This window comes from Anabrus simplex, chromosome 3 (assembly GCF_040414725.1).
Source record: "Anabrus simplex isolate iqAnaSimp1 chromosome 3, ASM4041472v1, whole genome shotgun sequence".
NCBI classification, from domain to species: domain Eukaryota; kingdom Metazoa; phylum Arthropoda; class Insecta; order Orthoptera; family Tettigoniidae; genus Anabrus; species Anabrus simplex.
The window spans coordinates 286,744,978-286,760,538 of NC_090267.1; the positions used below are offsets into that span (position 1 = coordinate 286,744,978).

The window sequence follows — 15,561 nt, forward strand, 5'->3', positions numbered from 1 at the left end:
ACTCTACGGTCAGTGCCTCGCACCACATTACGTCTCTCTCTCTCTCTCCCCGAGAACAGACACTTCACTCATGCCAAGTCACTATGTGATAACTGTACACACTGTGAACTGTGCAGCGTTTGGGCACCGCTGATCTAATAGGTCTTTTCGTGGAAAGACCAACCGTATGCATAGTATTGCATACAATTTGATTTGAGATACGAAACCCTACATCATAGAAGAAGTCAGATCTAAGAGATGTGGTAATTGGTTGGTTGTGAGCCACACTTTTCAGATACCAATCATTATATTGCATGGTTAAAAATGAGAACTCCTACGAGGCTAATCGATCACATTGCCAGTCTTTTTGTACCCGTTCCACACATTAGGCACACTGTCTTTCTGCATGTAGCTTGCAAAAAATAAAACAACTCTTTCAACTCTACCATTGTGTATCTTTTTATGTGGCAGGTATATGCAAGACTGAACAGCATATGTGAAAATTTAATGTTCATCTGTGTACCATGGTGGGAGAAATTGGTTGAAGTGACTTGGATACAAACAGAAAGCATGCTGATTATAGTTCAGCGAATAAGCTGCCGGGATGGCCATGTGGTTGTAAACTTGGAATCAGAATACAGTGGGTTCAAACCCCTACACCAGCAGCCCTGAAGAGGGTTTTCCCTGGTTTCTCATGTCACACCAGACAGTTACCAAGGTTATGGCTGCTTCTTTCCCTTTCCTGTGTCATTGTCACCAAAACTTTAAATGCTTTAGTGCGGTGTAAAACCCCAAGCGAAAAAGAAGTGTAAACTTCTTACTTTGTGAAGCCCGTTTGTATTCTCAATTGGGTACCTTGGCAAATTGGGCATATTATATCTCAAAATCTACTTTATAGTATTACTCTAAACTTTTGTTGATGTGTACAGTATATGTGCCATACTTTGAAGTATTAATTGAAGCGGCATTTTTTTTTGTTCCTAAAGTTCATGATAAGTACGGTATCACAGCAACACACTCTAAGGTGCTGACGTGGGAGGTAATGGTGTGCATTGTGATAAAAAAAAATCCTTCTTGGCAACTAAAGTAGTTTTTCTTTCATAGTCTATGCTGTCAGTTTTTTTGTACTGAATAATTATGAAACTGTCTTACGTTTCTCAGTGGTATTTTTATATATATTAATAAACCAGATTTCTTCAAAACCATCAGTTTTAATTCCTCAGTAATGCCAGTCAAGTCTCAAGGTGTTGCTGAAACTGATCCATTAATTATTATTCCCACAATACACGGTATGTGTTCCAGAATTACTTTGTAGCACTGTGTAAGATCAATTCTTTTCTTTTCTCAAAGTTGATTCCCTAATTCCAGTATTTGAGTATTATGTGAAGAGCTTTTGTATTCTGAATGCTCACCTTATAAGAACTCAAATACTCAAATACACAAACCTGCATAATAGATTAATATTTGGAGAGCCATAAGGAACAACTTACGTATTTTTCTTTTTATTCTCCTGAACCACAAAGCTGCAGTATACTCCAGAATTGAATCGGAGTTAAGGAGTTGCAAGATTGTGAGCTCTGCATAAAAGATGTTAACATTGTTGTGAGATGGACAGCAGGCAATGGTATGATGATAAACAGGGTGAAATGTCGGGTTATGGGTTTCACAAAGAGGAAAAGTACTTTCAATTTTAAGTACTGCGTGAATGGGGTCAAAGTTTCTCGTAAGATCACTCTTTAGTATATCGTCATTGTCGACTGTTACCCATATCCGAGTATACGTTTTTCACCTGCAGTTAATGTTTAGTCCGCTGTGAGCTTGCATCCGGGAGATAGTAGGTTTGAATCCCACTATCGGCAGCCCTGAAAATGGTTTTCCGTGGTTTCCCATTTTCACACCAGGCAAATGCTGGGGCTGTACCTTAATTAAGGCCACGGCCGCTTCCTTCCAACTCCTAGGCCTTTCCTATCCCATCGTCGCCATAAGACCTATCTGTGTCGGCGCGACGTAAAGCCCCTAGCAAAGAAATGTTTAGTCCGCTTTGTGTAGATGGTAGTTGATAACTCCACAGGCCAGTCCATGCATTGAACATGCGACCAACATGTGGTACGCCTGAGAGAGGGAGGTGGACGTGGTTGGGTTTGTCCAAGCTTTCTTCTAAGACGAGCCTCTGCTTGCATTCTTCGACGCTCTGTTTGGAACTGCTGGACAGCCGTAGATTGAAGATAAAATATTAAACGGATGTTAAACATAAGTGATGGTTCAAGTAAAATAGAGTTCATCTTGTTGGCGTGGTGATGTTAACAATTCTTGATAATAACCCCCATGGCACTACAGCCCTTGAAGGGCCTTGGCCTACCAAGCGACCGCTGCTCAGTCCGAATGCCTGCAGATTACAAGGTGTCGTGTGGTCAGCATGACGAATCCCCTTGGCCGTTATTCTTGGCTTTCTAGACTGGGGCCACTATCTCGCCGTCAGATAGCTCCTCAATTCTAATCTGGTAGGCTGAGCGGACCTCGAAGCAGCCCTTAGGTCCAGGTAAAAATCCCTGACCTGCCCGGGAATCGAACCCAGGACCTCCAGGTAAGAGGCAAGCATGCTACTCCTACACCACGGGGCCAGCTCTTGATAATAAGGTAGGCGGAATATCTGATATAATAGGTGGAAAAATGTGCAGTAGAATGCCCTAGAACGAGAATGAAGGCTTTTATTAACGTTAAAAATAAGCAAGTTTTGAAGCATCATATAATACAAAAGAATGAAATAAAATGTGGCACATCTGAATACTTACGTTCCTGCCTGCCCAAGAATGTATGGATGTTTATGGCTGACTTGAGGTGGACTGTGGAGGCTGTGTATGATGGAAGCTTGAACCATCACTTATGTTTAACATATGTTTAGTATTTTATCTTCATTGTACTACCAGAACTAAACATTGTGCTCCATATCACCAAGTTTCAATCGACACATTTGCAAACTGTATTTCAGCACATCATCATCACATCAAGAAGGACTCTATTACCAGTTCTACTGAACTATCTCATGTCTTCAGTATCTTTTTTAACGTTATCAAATATTGTACTCACAACATTCCAACATAATTTTTCAACATTTTCATTGACGCATTTGGTATTCCGAATTATTTTAATGTGTTTTTGTCCTTGTCCTTTGTTCTTAATCTTAAAACTTTTCAGCTACAGGATAGATGAAACATGTTCCATTATTTTTTAATGTTATTTAAATAAATTTTTAAAAATCTAGTGTTGTAAAGGTGAAATATTTGACTATACCTTTTGATTAAATATACGTACGACAGTACAGGCTTTATAGTGAAATTTATTTCATGCAATGAAGGCATATAAGTCTCTGGTAAGACCACAATTAGAGTATGGTTCCATTGTATCGAGCCCTCACCAGGATTACACAAATCTAGAACTAGAAGAAATCCAGAGAAAAGCAGCTTGATTTCTTCTGGTGATTTCCGACAAAAGACTATGTAGTCTTATCAGGTCAGGTACATGTTTCACTCATTATTTGGGCATCTTCGGCCTGTAGACAACCTTTAGGTCAAGGTTTGGGACCTTTTTAACCATATATAGTGTAGTATACAAACGTTAATCTTAAGACTAACATGCCAGGATAGTTTTTTAAATGTGAATATACATAACTGTGGGTAACAAATTAATGGTGTTTTAACACAATTAAAACTTGTCAGTCCTTTTCTATCTAACTCAACACATGTCTAAAACTAATATGGATCTTCTTCCCCTATCATAAGTTTTGGGTAAAGAGGATATTACAAACCAGGGTTTATTTGACCCTACATACATTCATGTAGATTCACACCACATTAAAAGTGGAAAGTATTGAATAGGTGGTTTTATTATATTATCATTGAGGTTCTATACCTAGCGTTGTCTTCAATACGGAACAACAATTGTTACTTGTACATGGTATGTTCCGAGCTCTCAGTGAAGAAATGGTGTGGAATGACATTAGTAGACAAATAAGTTTTGAGGGGTGTTCTTAAAAGAAGGAATGTTCACAGTATGAAGATAAAGTTGGAATTGAGGAGGACAAATCAGTAGAAGTATTTGTTTAAAGGAAGAGGAGTGGTGGGTAGGGTGGTGTTGAACGAGTCTTTTGCCATTGTTGCCTATCCGGAAATGCCTCCTCTCTCACCATTGACTCCCAGTTCCTTTCTCTTCTCTCTGTATTTTCTCGCAGCTGTTACAACCATCTGTTGCTAGGTCTTCCCACTGGCCTTTTTCCTTCAACCCTTTCTAGGGATGTATTTGGTGGTCTTGTTCCAGCATTCTCTTTACATGTCCATACCATATTAGTTTCGAAGACCTTAGCTTCTCTTTTATCATGTCTACTTCCAGTTCCATTCTGATGTCTTCATTCATGGCACGGTCCTGGCATGTCTTTTTAAGAGTAGTTTCTAGAAACTTCATTTCACGTGGCTGTGGTTTTACTAACCCCTCTGTTTAATTGTTTGTATGTGATAAAGGGTACAAAATATCACTTGTACAGAGTCATAGTTTGAACACGATCCCAGGAAAGCAAAACAGACTATCCCCTTGCAATAAATCGCCAACACAGGGCAACTCACGAAATTTACAGAATAATAGGAGGTTACATACAAGCACAAGAAAGAACAAATTGAAATCCACCAACCAAAAAAAAATTTTAATAATAATAATACTAATAACCAATCGAAAAATATAAGGATCCAAAAATTTAACATGTAAGATAATCTCAAATAAATTAAACAACTAGAACAACTTTACTCTCATAGGCCCCTTATAATATGTTTCCAAATTTCCCCATACTCAACTTATAATTACATGTGAAAATCTTAACCATACTGATTGAACATTTCTGATTTGTTACCAAAATTTTAAATACTGGAGAGAAAGTATTGATTAACTCAATTGTTTCGGAAAGTCTAGTTGACCAAATTTTAAATTTTAGTTGCGACAGTGGTTTGATTGGATCCTGACAGTGTTGCTGAAAATTCCATGACAACGGTGGTAGATAATGCCTTGTCCAAATAATTCACAGCAGTAGATGAGCTTCCAAAAAAAAAAAAAGGTTTTTAAAGAACATTTACTTACATATTGGTGGTTCCATCTCCAATTTAGTGTAATCCAATGGCACAAAACTTTTGATACAGTCAGAAGTTCAGTGGTAGAATGGTCACCTGCCACACAGGCAGCAGTTAACACTCACATCATAAAATATTACTAAAATAAGAAATTAATGTTAACTTGGAGCACACGATGATTTAAAAAAAAATATCTAGGCGTAGCCTTAGTCTTCTGGCACATTCATCCCGGGGTATTTAGTTCCATCCCGCAGGCAATCCAATATGTCTGCCAACGAACACGACTTGACCCAACCATCTTGGAGCCCGGCTGCAAGACAAGTCCGCAGCTAGCTGGAAGCTTACCGTTCAGAAACGAGCTACACGCGTGCGTGCAGTATTGATCCACTTATCGAGAGACAAGAATGATCACCGCTCAGCGCAACAATGGCAGCTTGCAGATTTAAATATATAATATCACACCAATCAACAGCATTTCCAAATAATGGACAATTGGGGAGAGGAAACAAAATCCCAGTTCATGAGAAAGTATGCCCAAATAAATACCTTTTTGCCGTATTCATGTCACACTAACGTTCAAGAATCAGTTTGAATTGTTCCCTTAAAAATATAAGGTTAGACAAATGGTATGTTCTTTCACTGCTTAGCTCACGAAACTCTGAGCTTGTCAAGCATTTTTAGAACCATACTTTATACTCATTCAACACTAACACTATTAGCTGTGGCTCCTGTATAATTTAATAAATACAGTCAAACCTCATTAGTGTGTTCCTCATTAACATGTTTTCCCGCTGAGCACGTCGTAAATTCAAAGTCTCGATTCTCATCGTATTAAATCAGCATGCATGCTGATTATTGTCGGATGTTACAGCATGATATACCTGGCGATAAACACGAAAGAAAGAGGAGCAGGACGACTTTCTCAGCTAAAAAGCAAGTGGTGTAATTTTGTGTGTGATCAATCCAATAGTGAAGGAAACAAGACAAAAGAAAACAAAAAATCTCTAGTGGTATCTATGAACAACCATATACATTATTTCAGCAAACTGTCCTTTATAAATATTGTTTTTGAATTTGATATATAAAAGTGAAATGAAGTAATTTGTGATGAAATTCATGTAGTTATATAATACATTTAAAGTGATTTTGCAAGAAAACCTTACATGATAGAAGTAAGCAGATTGAAAATTCTGATTCAGCTCATCAACATTATATAAAATCACATTATTTACTTTAGGCAACAAACAAAGATGAAAATCACAGGCTAGTGTTATTGAAGAGCTATAATAGAGTGTCCATTGTACCACAGTTGAATTATTTCTCTTTTCTGTTTGATTAAAGGTTCAAATGTGGACGCGAGATTAAAAAGCGCACCACCATCTGGGGTCTCCGTGTACGGGTACCTCCACCAGCTCCATCTTTTACCTTGCCAAGCGTTCGTCCAGTAAGTGATGCTGTGCTAAAGGAGCGGTGGGTAGGAAACAAGCGTTTGAAATTTCTTCCACCTTCTCTAAGGTAAATAAATTGTTAATGAAATTGTTAAAGCTGGTGGTACTTTGGGATTTTTACAATGTACAATTATATTCTTGTCTTACAGCTCCCTTGTGTCTGGAAAATGTCATTTGGGGAAGAGTTTTCATGGTGGAGAGGAACATTTCAATGGCCAGTCTAGTGCAGTGAAGAACCCCCCAGTTACTAACCAGGCAGTGACTGTAGCGAGTCTGATTAGTAGTGAGAATGTTTCTGAAATGACGAACTGTACTCCTTCAAGTGAGCTCTCAGTTCCTTCACTTAAGTATCCATCTGTTAAACGAAGAAAGCAGAATATCTCAACTACAGCAGAGAAGGTGGGCCATGTTACAGTATCTATTCTTTACTAACTAAATTTTAGGTATAAGAATTTGGAACTACCTCCTACTTTGTCAGGCATCATCAATTGTTTTAACCATTTCCATACTTATTTTGAAGTGGATATGGAAAATTCTGTTTAGTTTCTTCCCCTGAAAATTGTGTGTACAGTTTGAATGAAATATATAAATGTGTGCGTGAATAAGAAAAGGGACCACTTCTCGGTCAACAGTTCACGAAATAATTGTAAAAAAAACACTCGAGGGAGTAAAATATTGAATTTTCGTTTTTGATGCCTATGTATAGCTTAGACAGTCATCTACTCACTGCCTGAATTTAAAAGCCCTCTGACAATAATCACTGCTAGAACATGAGGTTTCCTTAATACTAAGAAAAGGGACAACTTTTTGCATCGTAAGCGAGGCTCCACACAGTTACTCGCTTGCTCTTACAACTGATCAAACGTAAGATAAGAGGAATCCGATATCTTATGATAAATAAACCCTATCTAGGTATTAGGTTTCATAAACATCCTGTCTGTTCCAAACATTTCCAATACTGATGCAGTCTTTCGGTGTATTTCATAACGTGGAGAATTGTGGTGTTTCCTTATTCTTCGTATAGTTGTGAACTTAAGTTAATAAAAAGTTTTAAAATAGATTAGGTTCCAAAATAAGGAGTAATAATTCTCACTATGTCAGGGCCTAGTGATGCGGCAGATGTTATTATAAAAGCTTTAAAACAATATGCAGACAGTGACTTGCTGCCAGAACTATCGAATGTTATTTCAGACTACTTCAGTGTACCCCTCGAGTTTGAAAGTGAAAATTCTGGTGAGGATAGAGATTTTGAGGAAAGTGAAGCTTTTGAAATTTCCACAACAGACGAGTTGCAGGAGGACTCTGCTGACGCGGACGTAAGTGTTCTACATGATGTTCTCAAAGTTCAAACACCATCCGAACATACAGAGGAGGTTAAAGAATTTGTAAACAAGAAATTGCACTGGTCTTACTCCCAAAAGCTTCATTCATTCTTCAAGAATAGGATGTCGGGAACTGGATTACATTTGTGAACATGTCAATCACCGCCACATATTAACGATGGGTGCGGTAAATGCTTTAGTACGAAACCAGCCAATGATGACAGCTACTAAGAGGAAAAATTATGACAGGAAGGAAATTTACACAACTTATCACTTCAGAGGGCAGGAGGTGTGTGTCAGCCATTCTTTCAATTTGTATTTGCTTATGGCTGTAAGAGGCTAAAAAATTCAAATTAACAATTCAAGAAAGAAGGGGTGCAGCTAAAAATTCACTGAAATGTATTCTCAGATAAAATCTATTCCTTTTGATGATCATAAATATCCAGTCATTTTTATGAATAATTTCAGTGAACAAAATGCACTTGTCATGCCAGGCCGGATCCCTACACAACGAAGAAGTGATCTCATGCTTCTTGTTACCAGCATGTTTAAGAAGTATGTTCATACATTATATACCCTGACAGTTGTAAATCATTAGAGAGAATTCCTGTATCACTCTCGGCTAGGTATTCCATCTGGTGTACATTTTGCAGTAACACAGTAGTTCAGAAACCAGAAACCCAAGACTGATCTTTGTATGACTTGTAAAAGCAGTCAGACTGTAAGAGGAAAACTGTCAATTATGGATGAGGAGGAAGAAAAGAAATCTGATGGAGAAGGCTGTACATCATCTTAATCACGTCCAAGCAGAGCAGATGGTTTATAAAAACACCATAGAAAATTGTAGAGAAGGAATTAGACAACTGGAAACTCCTTTGCCTCTTGGGCCACATAGCTGTAACACATACACAGGCACAATGCATTATAGTTTTGATTTTGCCACAAGAAGTTGGACTCATTTTCTTTCTTGCAGGCTACAAAGTGGGTTTCTTTGGTGTAGCATGTGAACCACTTAAGATTTGTTTTGTACATTATTCCAGAAGCTTGCATTGCCAGTAAAGGAGTAAATATTGTCATATCCCTTGTACATCACTTCTTGGAAAAAATTTCGTTAGGTGAGAAGCATTTAGAATTCCATGCTGGTAGCTGTGTTGTGCAAAATGAAAACATTATTTTAATGAGATACCTCATGTGGAGAGTTATCACAGGAAAGAACAGCAGTTGCAAAAATTCATTTTTGCCAGTGGGACACATGAAATTTCAACCTGATCTGTATTTTGGTTGTTTCAAGACAGCATTCCAGAAAAATGAAAGTTGTAGTTTTTGAAGATGTCACCTGTAAAAGTTGTCAGGTTTCTTGTTATATTATTCCTGTCGCTGTTGGCACAGAATCGGGAAACGTAACAATTCCTACATATGAGTGGCAAAACAAGTTCTGTGCTGGAATGAAAAACATTCCACAAATAGCCCAGATACATCACTTTGTGTATATGAAAGAGCACATTGGTATAGTGTTGACAATCCGTAGTTTCTGACGAAGTACCCTACACCATCCTTCTGGAAAATCCACCGCTTGACTTCAGTTAAGCTTCCGCAAGTCATCAAACCTCAAGGACTTAGCATCAATAGACAGACGTATCTCCATGAAAAAATTAGACCCTTCGTATCAGAAGATAAGGAAGACATACTGTGTCCTGCTATAACATCTTTCCCTGCTCCAACACCACCACCATCAACCATCTCAAGTGAAAATCTCACGAAGTTGGCTTCTGTTTCTCCTCCTCTGCCAATAATTACTCCATCATCTTTTTCAAAAAGTGTAACACCTGGGGAAAAAAAAAAAAAAACATGCAAGGCTCTGAAGAGATAACCACCAACTCCGAGAAAATTCTCCCGAAAGAAGAAGTCTCGACGCACCTAAGCTACTTGTGGAGAGGTAGAATATCGGGACCAGATGCTGCAAGGGCATATAATATGCTCAAAATGCAGACTTCAACATGAATGACTTATATTCCCATCTTATTATAATGTACGAACTTCATTGTATAGATCCGTTATTGATACAGTTAAAACTAAGAAACAATGTTAGGTTTTGGTCCACCCGATCAATAGACATCACTTTACAAGTGAAAAACTACCGTATAATCTCGAATACCACCCGCCACCAAATAAGACCCGCACCCTTATTTTGAAAGAACAAAATTTTAAAAAAAGGTGATGTCAAAATTATTTACGATTCCATGCCCTCAAAATCCACGAACACAGCAGCTGAACTGCCGGGCCTTGAATACGACCATTTGGCGTTTGTGTGTGATTATCAGCTGCCAGCCATTCTGTATAGAGCTGTTTCAGAGCTGCTTTAAATGGACGGTTCACGCAGACATCCAGTGGCTGTAGCATAGACGTCATCCCACCCGGAATGACTGCTAGGTCAGTTTTCCCATACTTGATATGTTTCTTCACAGCGTCTGTTGTGTGGCCGTGGTACTGTTGAGAACAAGCAAGCTCTTTTGTCCCAATAATGCACCAGGGCGATGTTGCCAGACACACTTTACCCAGTCTTCCACAAGTGAACTGTCCATCCAGCCGGAGTTTTGAGATCTGACGATAACACCAGCGGGTAGATTTTTAGGGAGCGTCTTTCGCTTGAGAACAATGTACGGCGGCAATTTGGTTCCGTCGGCGAGAATACACAACATTACCGTACACCGTTGTTTTTCATTACCACCTCTTCTAATGATACGGTAACACTTTTCGCACCCCTAACATTCACAGTCCTGTCCACTGGCATTTCAAAGTAGACTGGGCATCTGATCTGCATTGCCAATTTGGGAAAGCAAATACTGTTTGTATTTTCCTTCCGCAACAGAATGATGCGACACTGAAACGACAATAACTTCTTATCGTAGGCACCAGGAAGACGCTGTGAAATTGAAGTACGCCTTCGTACGCTCAACCCATTTCTTTTATAAAAATTACAAACCCATCCTCGGCTTGCCTTGAACCCTGTCGTCGCAAGTTCCTTTGCGATCTCTAATGCCTTTAGCTGACACATTTCGGTTGACACACCATATCCCAATTTATTATTATTATTATTTTTTTTTTTTTTTTTTTTTCAATTTCTGGACTTTGTACACTCAGTCCACGAAAAGCTCTACTATCACCACTACATGTTAATAGCACATTTTTCTTCTTTCTCCAATCGCGAATACACGACTCGTCAATATCGTATTTCCTACCAGCGGCACGATTTCCAATAATTTCAGCTTCCCGAACTACTTTGTTTCTCTCTCTCAGTAAAATCAGTAAAAGATCACAAACGCTTTGTGGAATTCATATTACCGTATTTACGCAAGTAATCCCCGCATATTTTAAAAAAAATTTTGATGCACGAAATTGGGTGCGGGTTTTATTTGCGTCAAGGTTGCCAACAAACTCCTAGCTCGCCTAGTTTTTGATGGCAAGTGTACAGTTATGCTTTGTGCAGTAGTAGATGGAAGATAACTGTCCCCATATGCCATATTTAAACGGAAAGCAATTCAGACGTTTAATTCTAAACTGACTACATTCTTTAAATAGTACAATATTTTACAGAGTAATTTAAATTCAAAATTTCTCCACGTCATGATAGAACGTGGCTTCCAGAACGTGCAGGGGTAGCTTTCTGCACTTTCACTCATTTCGATGTGTCTATAGTATGTTTTATACTTGAAAATAGAGTGAAATCTATCACGTAGCAGGCAGTACGCAGAAAAGCAGAATCCGAGAAAATTGGCAACGGTTGGCATTTCTGAATTACAAGATGGTTGTTAATTCGAAATCACGTAATTGGAAGTCCGATTTCTGTATTACAAAGTCTTTGAATTAACGAGGTTTTACTGTATCGCAAAACTAACATCAGATTTCGCCCGTGTGTCTGTGTTTACATTGCACAAAAAGAATTATCCACCACCGGTCGTGTTACTGTCCAGTAAACAGAGGCCACGTGTGAGAAGTGTTTTAGACGTGGAGTGTGACGACCTTGTAAGTAATTTAGGAGAGTATTCTAGAGTAGAACGCAACTGGGAAGGCGGTGTGAAGAGGGTTGCGTAGTAACATTTGCGCGCTTTGTAGTATGACGTGTTTCCCGCAGAGCCAATAGAATCATTTCAGTAAGAAGTGCCTGTTTGTGCGGGTCACGAGTGAATGTTTAGAGTTTTATTTGTAAATATCATAATCAACGAATTTAGGGAATTATTTGCGTGTGTACGATGAATCCAGGAAGTGCAAAAAGACAAGTATTGTATCGACAGGCGAGGGAAATAGTGTTTCGAGTGTATTTCGTAAGCATGCAGCATCGGGCGTTCAGAGGCGTTCACGCCTCAAAAGAAGATAGCACTCGCGTGTGGTATCAACCTGCGAACTGAACTGGGCCGTCCATTTACCTTCCTTAATATCTCGAAAATTTCCCTCAACACTTTCTCGGGGTTTGGTGTCTGTCTGTTAGGTCATCAGCCCAGAGGCTGGTTGGATCCTCAAATAGCACCACCAAAGGTTATGCAGTTATATGGAAACCTCAAAAACCAAGGGCAGCACCAAAATGAGGCGTACTAGGCAAGATGAGGAGTGAGGTAGTTTGCCATTGCTTTCCTCGCTGGGTCAGAAAGTACAATTGGAGCACGACTGACCCTATGAGCAGCACCTTTCATAACACTCGGATGCACTAGCCGTGCTCCGAATATCATTACTCGGCACTACCCAAACACCAGCAAAAATTAATTTGGACTTTCAGGAAATTTTTAAGCTCACAAAAAATATAGGTCATCGCTTTGGAATTTAAGATATAACTCGATGAAAAAACGTAGGCTTACTTGCTCATTTTCATGGAAAATATATTTCATAGCAGTGATAATGTATTTTTATCATCTCAGGCAAAGCAGCTTTATCCGTAAATTTACATGTTCATATTTGCGTAAAAACCACATGCACCTCGCGGAGTGATACGAAATGTTTGTTTATGCCTGCGTTACTCTTTCGATGGAAGGAATTTTAGTTCATTTAATGTTTTTTTTTTTTCTCCTCCAAAATGAGCCGTCCTAAAATGAGGGTGCGCGCTTTATTCTACGGCGGGGATTATTCGGGTAAATATGGTAATACTCTGAGATCGTGCATGAGACTGACGCTGAGCGCGGAAGCGGTGAGAGCATTGTTGCCAGGCCGCACCAGTGGTGATGCCCGATTAATGTGCATTCGGAAATATAAATTTCCCAAAATTTTAAATAAGACCCGCACCCAATTTTGGAAACAATATTTTTGAAAAAAAACAGTGCGGGTGGTACTCGAGATTATACGGTATTTATTCACCCAAATATATTTAATATGTTTTTTATCCTAAATATATTAAAATGCTTTTTAACCTAATATTATATTTAATATGTTTTTTTATTAAATAGTTTTTCACTTGTAAAGTGATGTGTATTGAATGGGTGGACCAAAACTTAACATTGTTTCTTAGTTCTTCATTCCTGTCTTATGATGGCTGTGATTAACGATCATTGAGGCATGCGATAATCTTTGTAAAGTGCAGTAGTGTTGCAAGTAGTTGTCTTCAGTGACCTTCCGCAAGTCATAAAACCTCAGAGGCTTAACATAGATGGATAGATCTCCGTGAAAAAATTAGACCGTAAATAATATCTGTTGGTAATATTCGTTTAAGAAAATCTACATCAGAATACCGGTGAACATGAAAATAAAAATGCCAACGTAACTTCCAAATAGTTTAGTAGTTACGTGTCATAAAGTAACCAAAGTTTTAAACACCTCTACTGAAAAGTTATGAAATGTTATGTTGTAAAATTACATGTTAATTTAAGTCCTTAATTTCTTTTGGAGGTATTCAATTCAGTTACATGATATTAGGTACATACTATGGAACACGGCAGTACGTTTATCTCATTACACATCATGTTCCTTTTCATTTGCCTGCACACAAATTTCAACTTTTACTAGGTGGTAAATTAAAATCTATCCATTAGGTGAAGACTGCGAGGGAAAATAATGACAACTCTAATTTTTTTGTAAGTTCTGAGATATAAAGGGATGAATTTTCACAAAATATTTACTGCTAAAATTTTTAATCTTTGCAACATCTTACTCAGTACAATGGTACACGTTATCCTTGTTTATAACATCCTGGAGAAAAAATGCGTACTAAACTAGTATTGCAATTAATTAGAGTTTATTGAACACTGAATGTGCCTTCGATTCGAGGGTTATAATTCTTTACAAGCAATATTGATAACGTATGGATAAACTGATGATACAAAAAAAAATCTTTCTATAGTTCAGGCTGAAGTTCACTGCCGTAGGAAAGGAACAAAAATGCTGAATGTAGACTATTATGTTTAATAAAGTGAAATAAGTTAGAGAATACTAATAATCATAATCATCATCATCATCATCATCATCGTCAATGTCCCACTCCAGTCGCCCAGGTGTGGTTAACAAGCTTCCTCCACTCCTTTCTGTCCTTCCACTTTTCCTGCTCCATTACTTCCACCACATCCAATCCAGCTTCTCTAATGTCCTTCCAAATCTGATCCATCCACCTTCTTCTCAGTCTTCCAACTGGTCTCTTTCCCTTAACTTATCTTTCCAATTCCATTCTTGCTACCCGTTCCTTTTCCATTCTTTTTATATGTCCGAACCATCTTAAGTCTTGCTTTCTGTATGTTCTGTACTAATGGTTCTATATTTAGCTCTTCTCTGATTTTAATATTTTGCATTCTATCTCTTGTCTTTTGAACCGATGTTCCTAAAAATTTTGTTTCTACTGCTTTGATCTTACTATCTTGTCTCTTTAGTTACCAGCGTTTCCAGTCCGTATATTGGTTTGAAATACTGTTTAAATGATGGTAATTTCGTACTCTTGGGTACTTTGTCATCCCATGAAATCTCTTTGACTTGATGGTAAAATGTTGTACCTTTACTTAGTCTGTTATTAATTTCAGGGTTGATTTCATTACTTCCAGTAATAATGCTGCCCAGATATGTAAACTGTTCTACATTCTCTAACCGTTCTCCGTCTCTGTTCACTTGGCTTTTTTTCTCTTTTCCACAGTGCATGACTACAGTTTTCTTTTTACTAATTACCATCCCAAACTCCTTCAGATTTTCATTCCAAACGTCCAGTCTCCTTTGTACTTCCTTTTCTCCTTTTCCCCAAATCACCACATCATCTGCAAATACCAAAGCATTCACTTCATCACTACTGATACTCAGTTTTACATGTTTTATGACTTCATCCATCAATATAATAAACAATAATGGTGACAGTGCACTTCCTTGCTTGAGACTTTTTTTTTTTGTATAAAATGTTTCATAGTCACCACCCTCCACTTGTACACTGCTTTTACTCTCATGATACAACACTTTTATCTTTTTAATTGATTTTGCTACATTCCTTTTCAGTAGACATTCCCATACTGTTTTCTTTTAACTGTATCATGTGCTTTTTCCAAATCCAAAAATACGAAGATGACTTCCTTATTCCTTTCCAGATGTTTCTCTATTATGTTCGCACTGCAAATATCACCTCTATTGTTGATCTATTCAGTCTAAAGCCATATTGTTCTTCTATGTTTCTGTTATATCCCTCAGTCTTTTGTCTATGCCTCCCTCTATTATTATTAGCCCATGTGATGATAATTGGGTTATATGTAT

At 38.1% G+C, this 15,561-nt stretch overlaps 1 protein-coding gene across 10 annotated transcripts in view; it reads left to right on the top strand.

Annotated features, from left to right (window-relative positions):
- Window positions 1-15,561, top strand: part of Pcl (polycomb protein Pcl) — a 374,533-nt gene that overhangs the window by 296,072 nt on the left and 62,900 nt on the right. For all 10 annotated transcript variants that reach the window (XM_067143090.2, XM_067143088.2, XM_067143087.2 and 7 more), the window contains 2 exons: window positions 6,432-6,605; window positions 6,688-6,937. In XM_067143090.2, coding sequence (XP_066999191.1) covers window positions 6,432-6,605; window positions 6,688-6,937 — 424 coding nt within the window. The remainder of the gene's footprint in view (window positions 1-6,431; window positions 6,606-6,687; window positions 6,938-15,561) is intronic.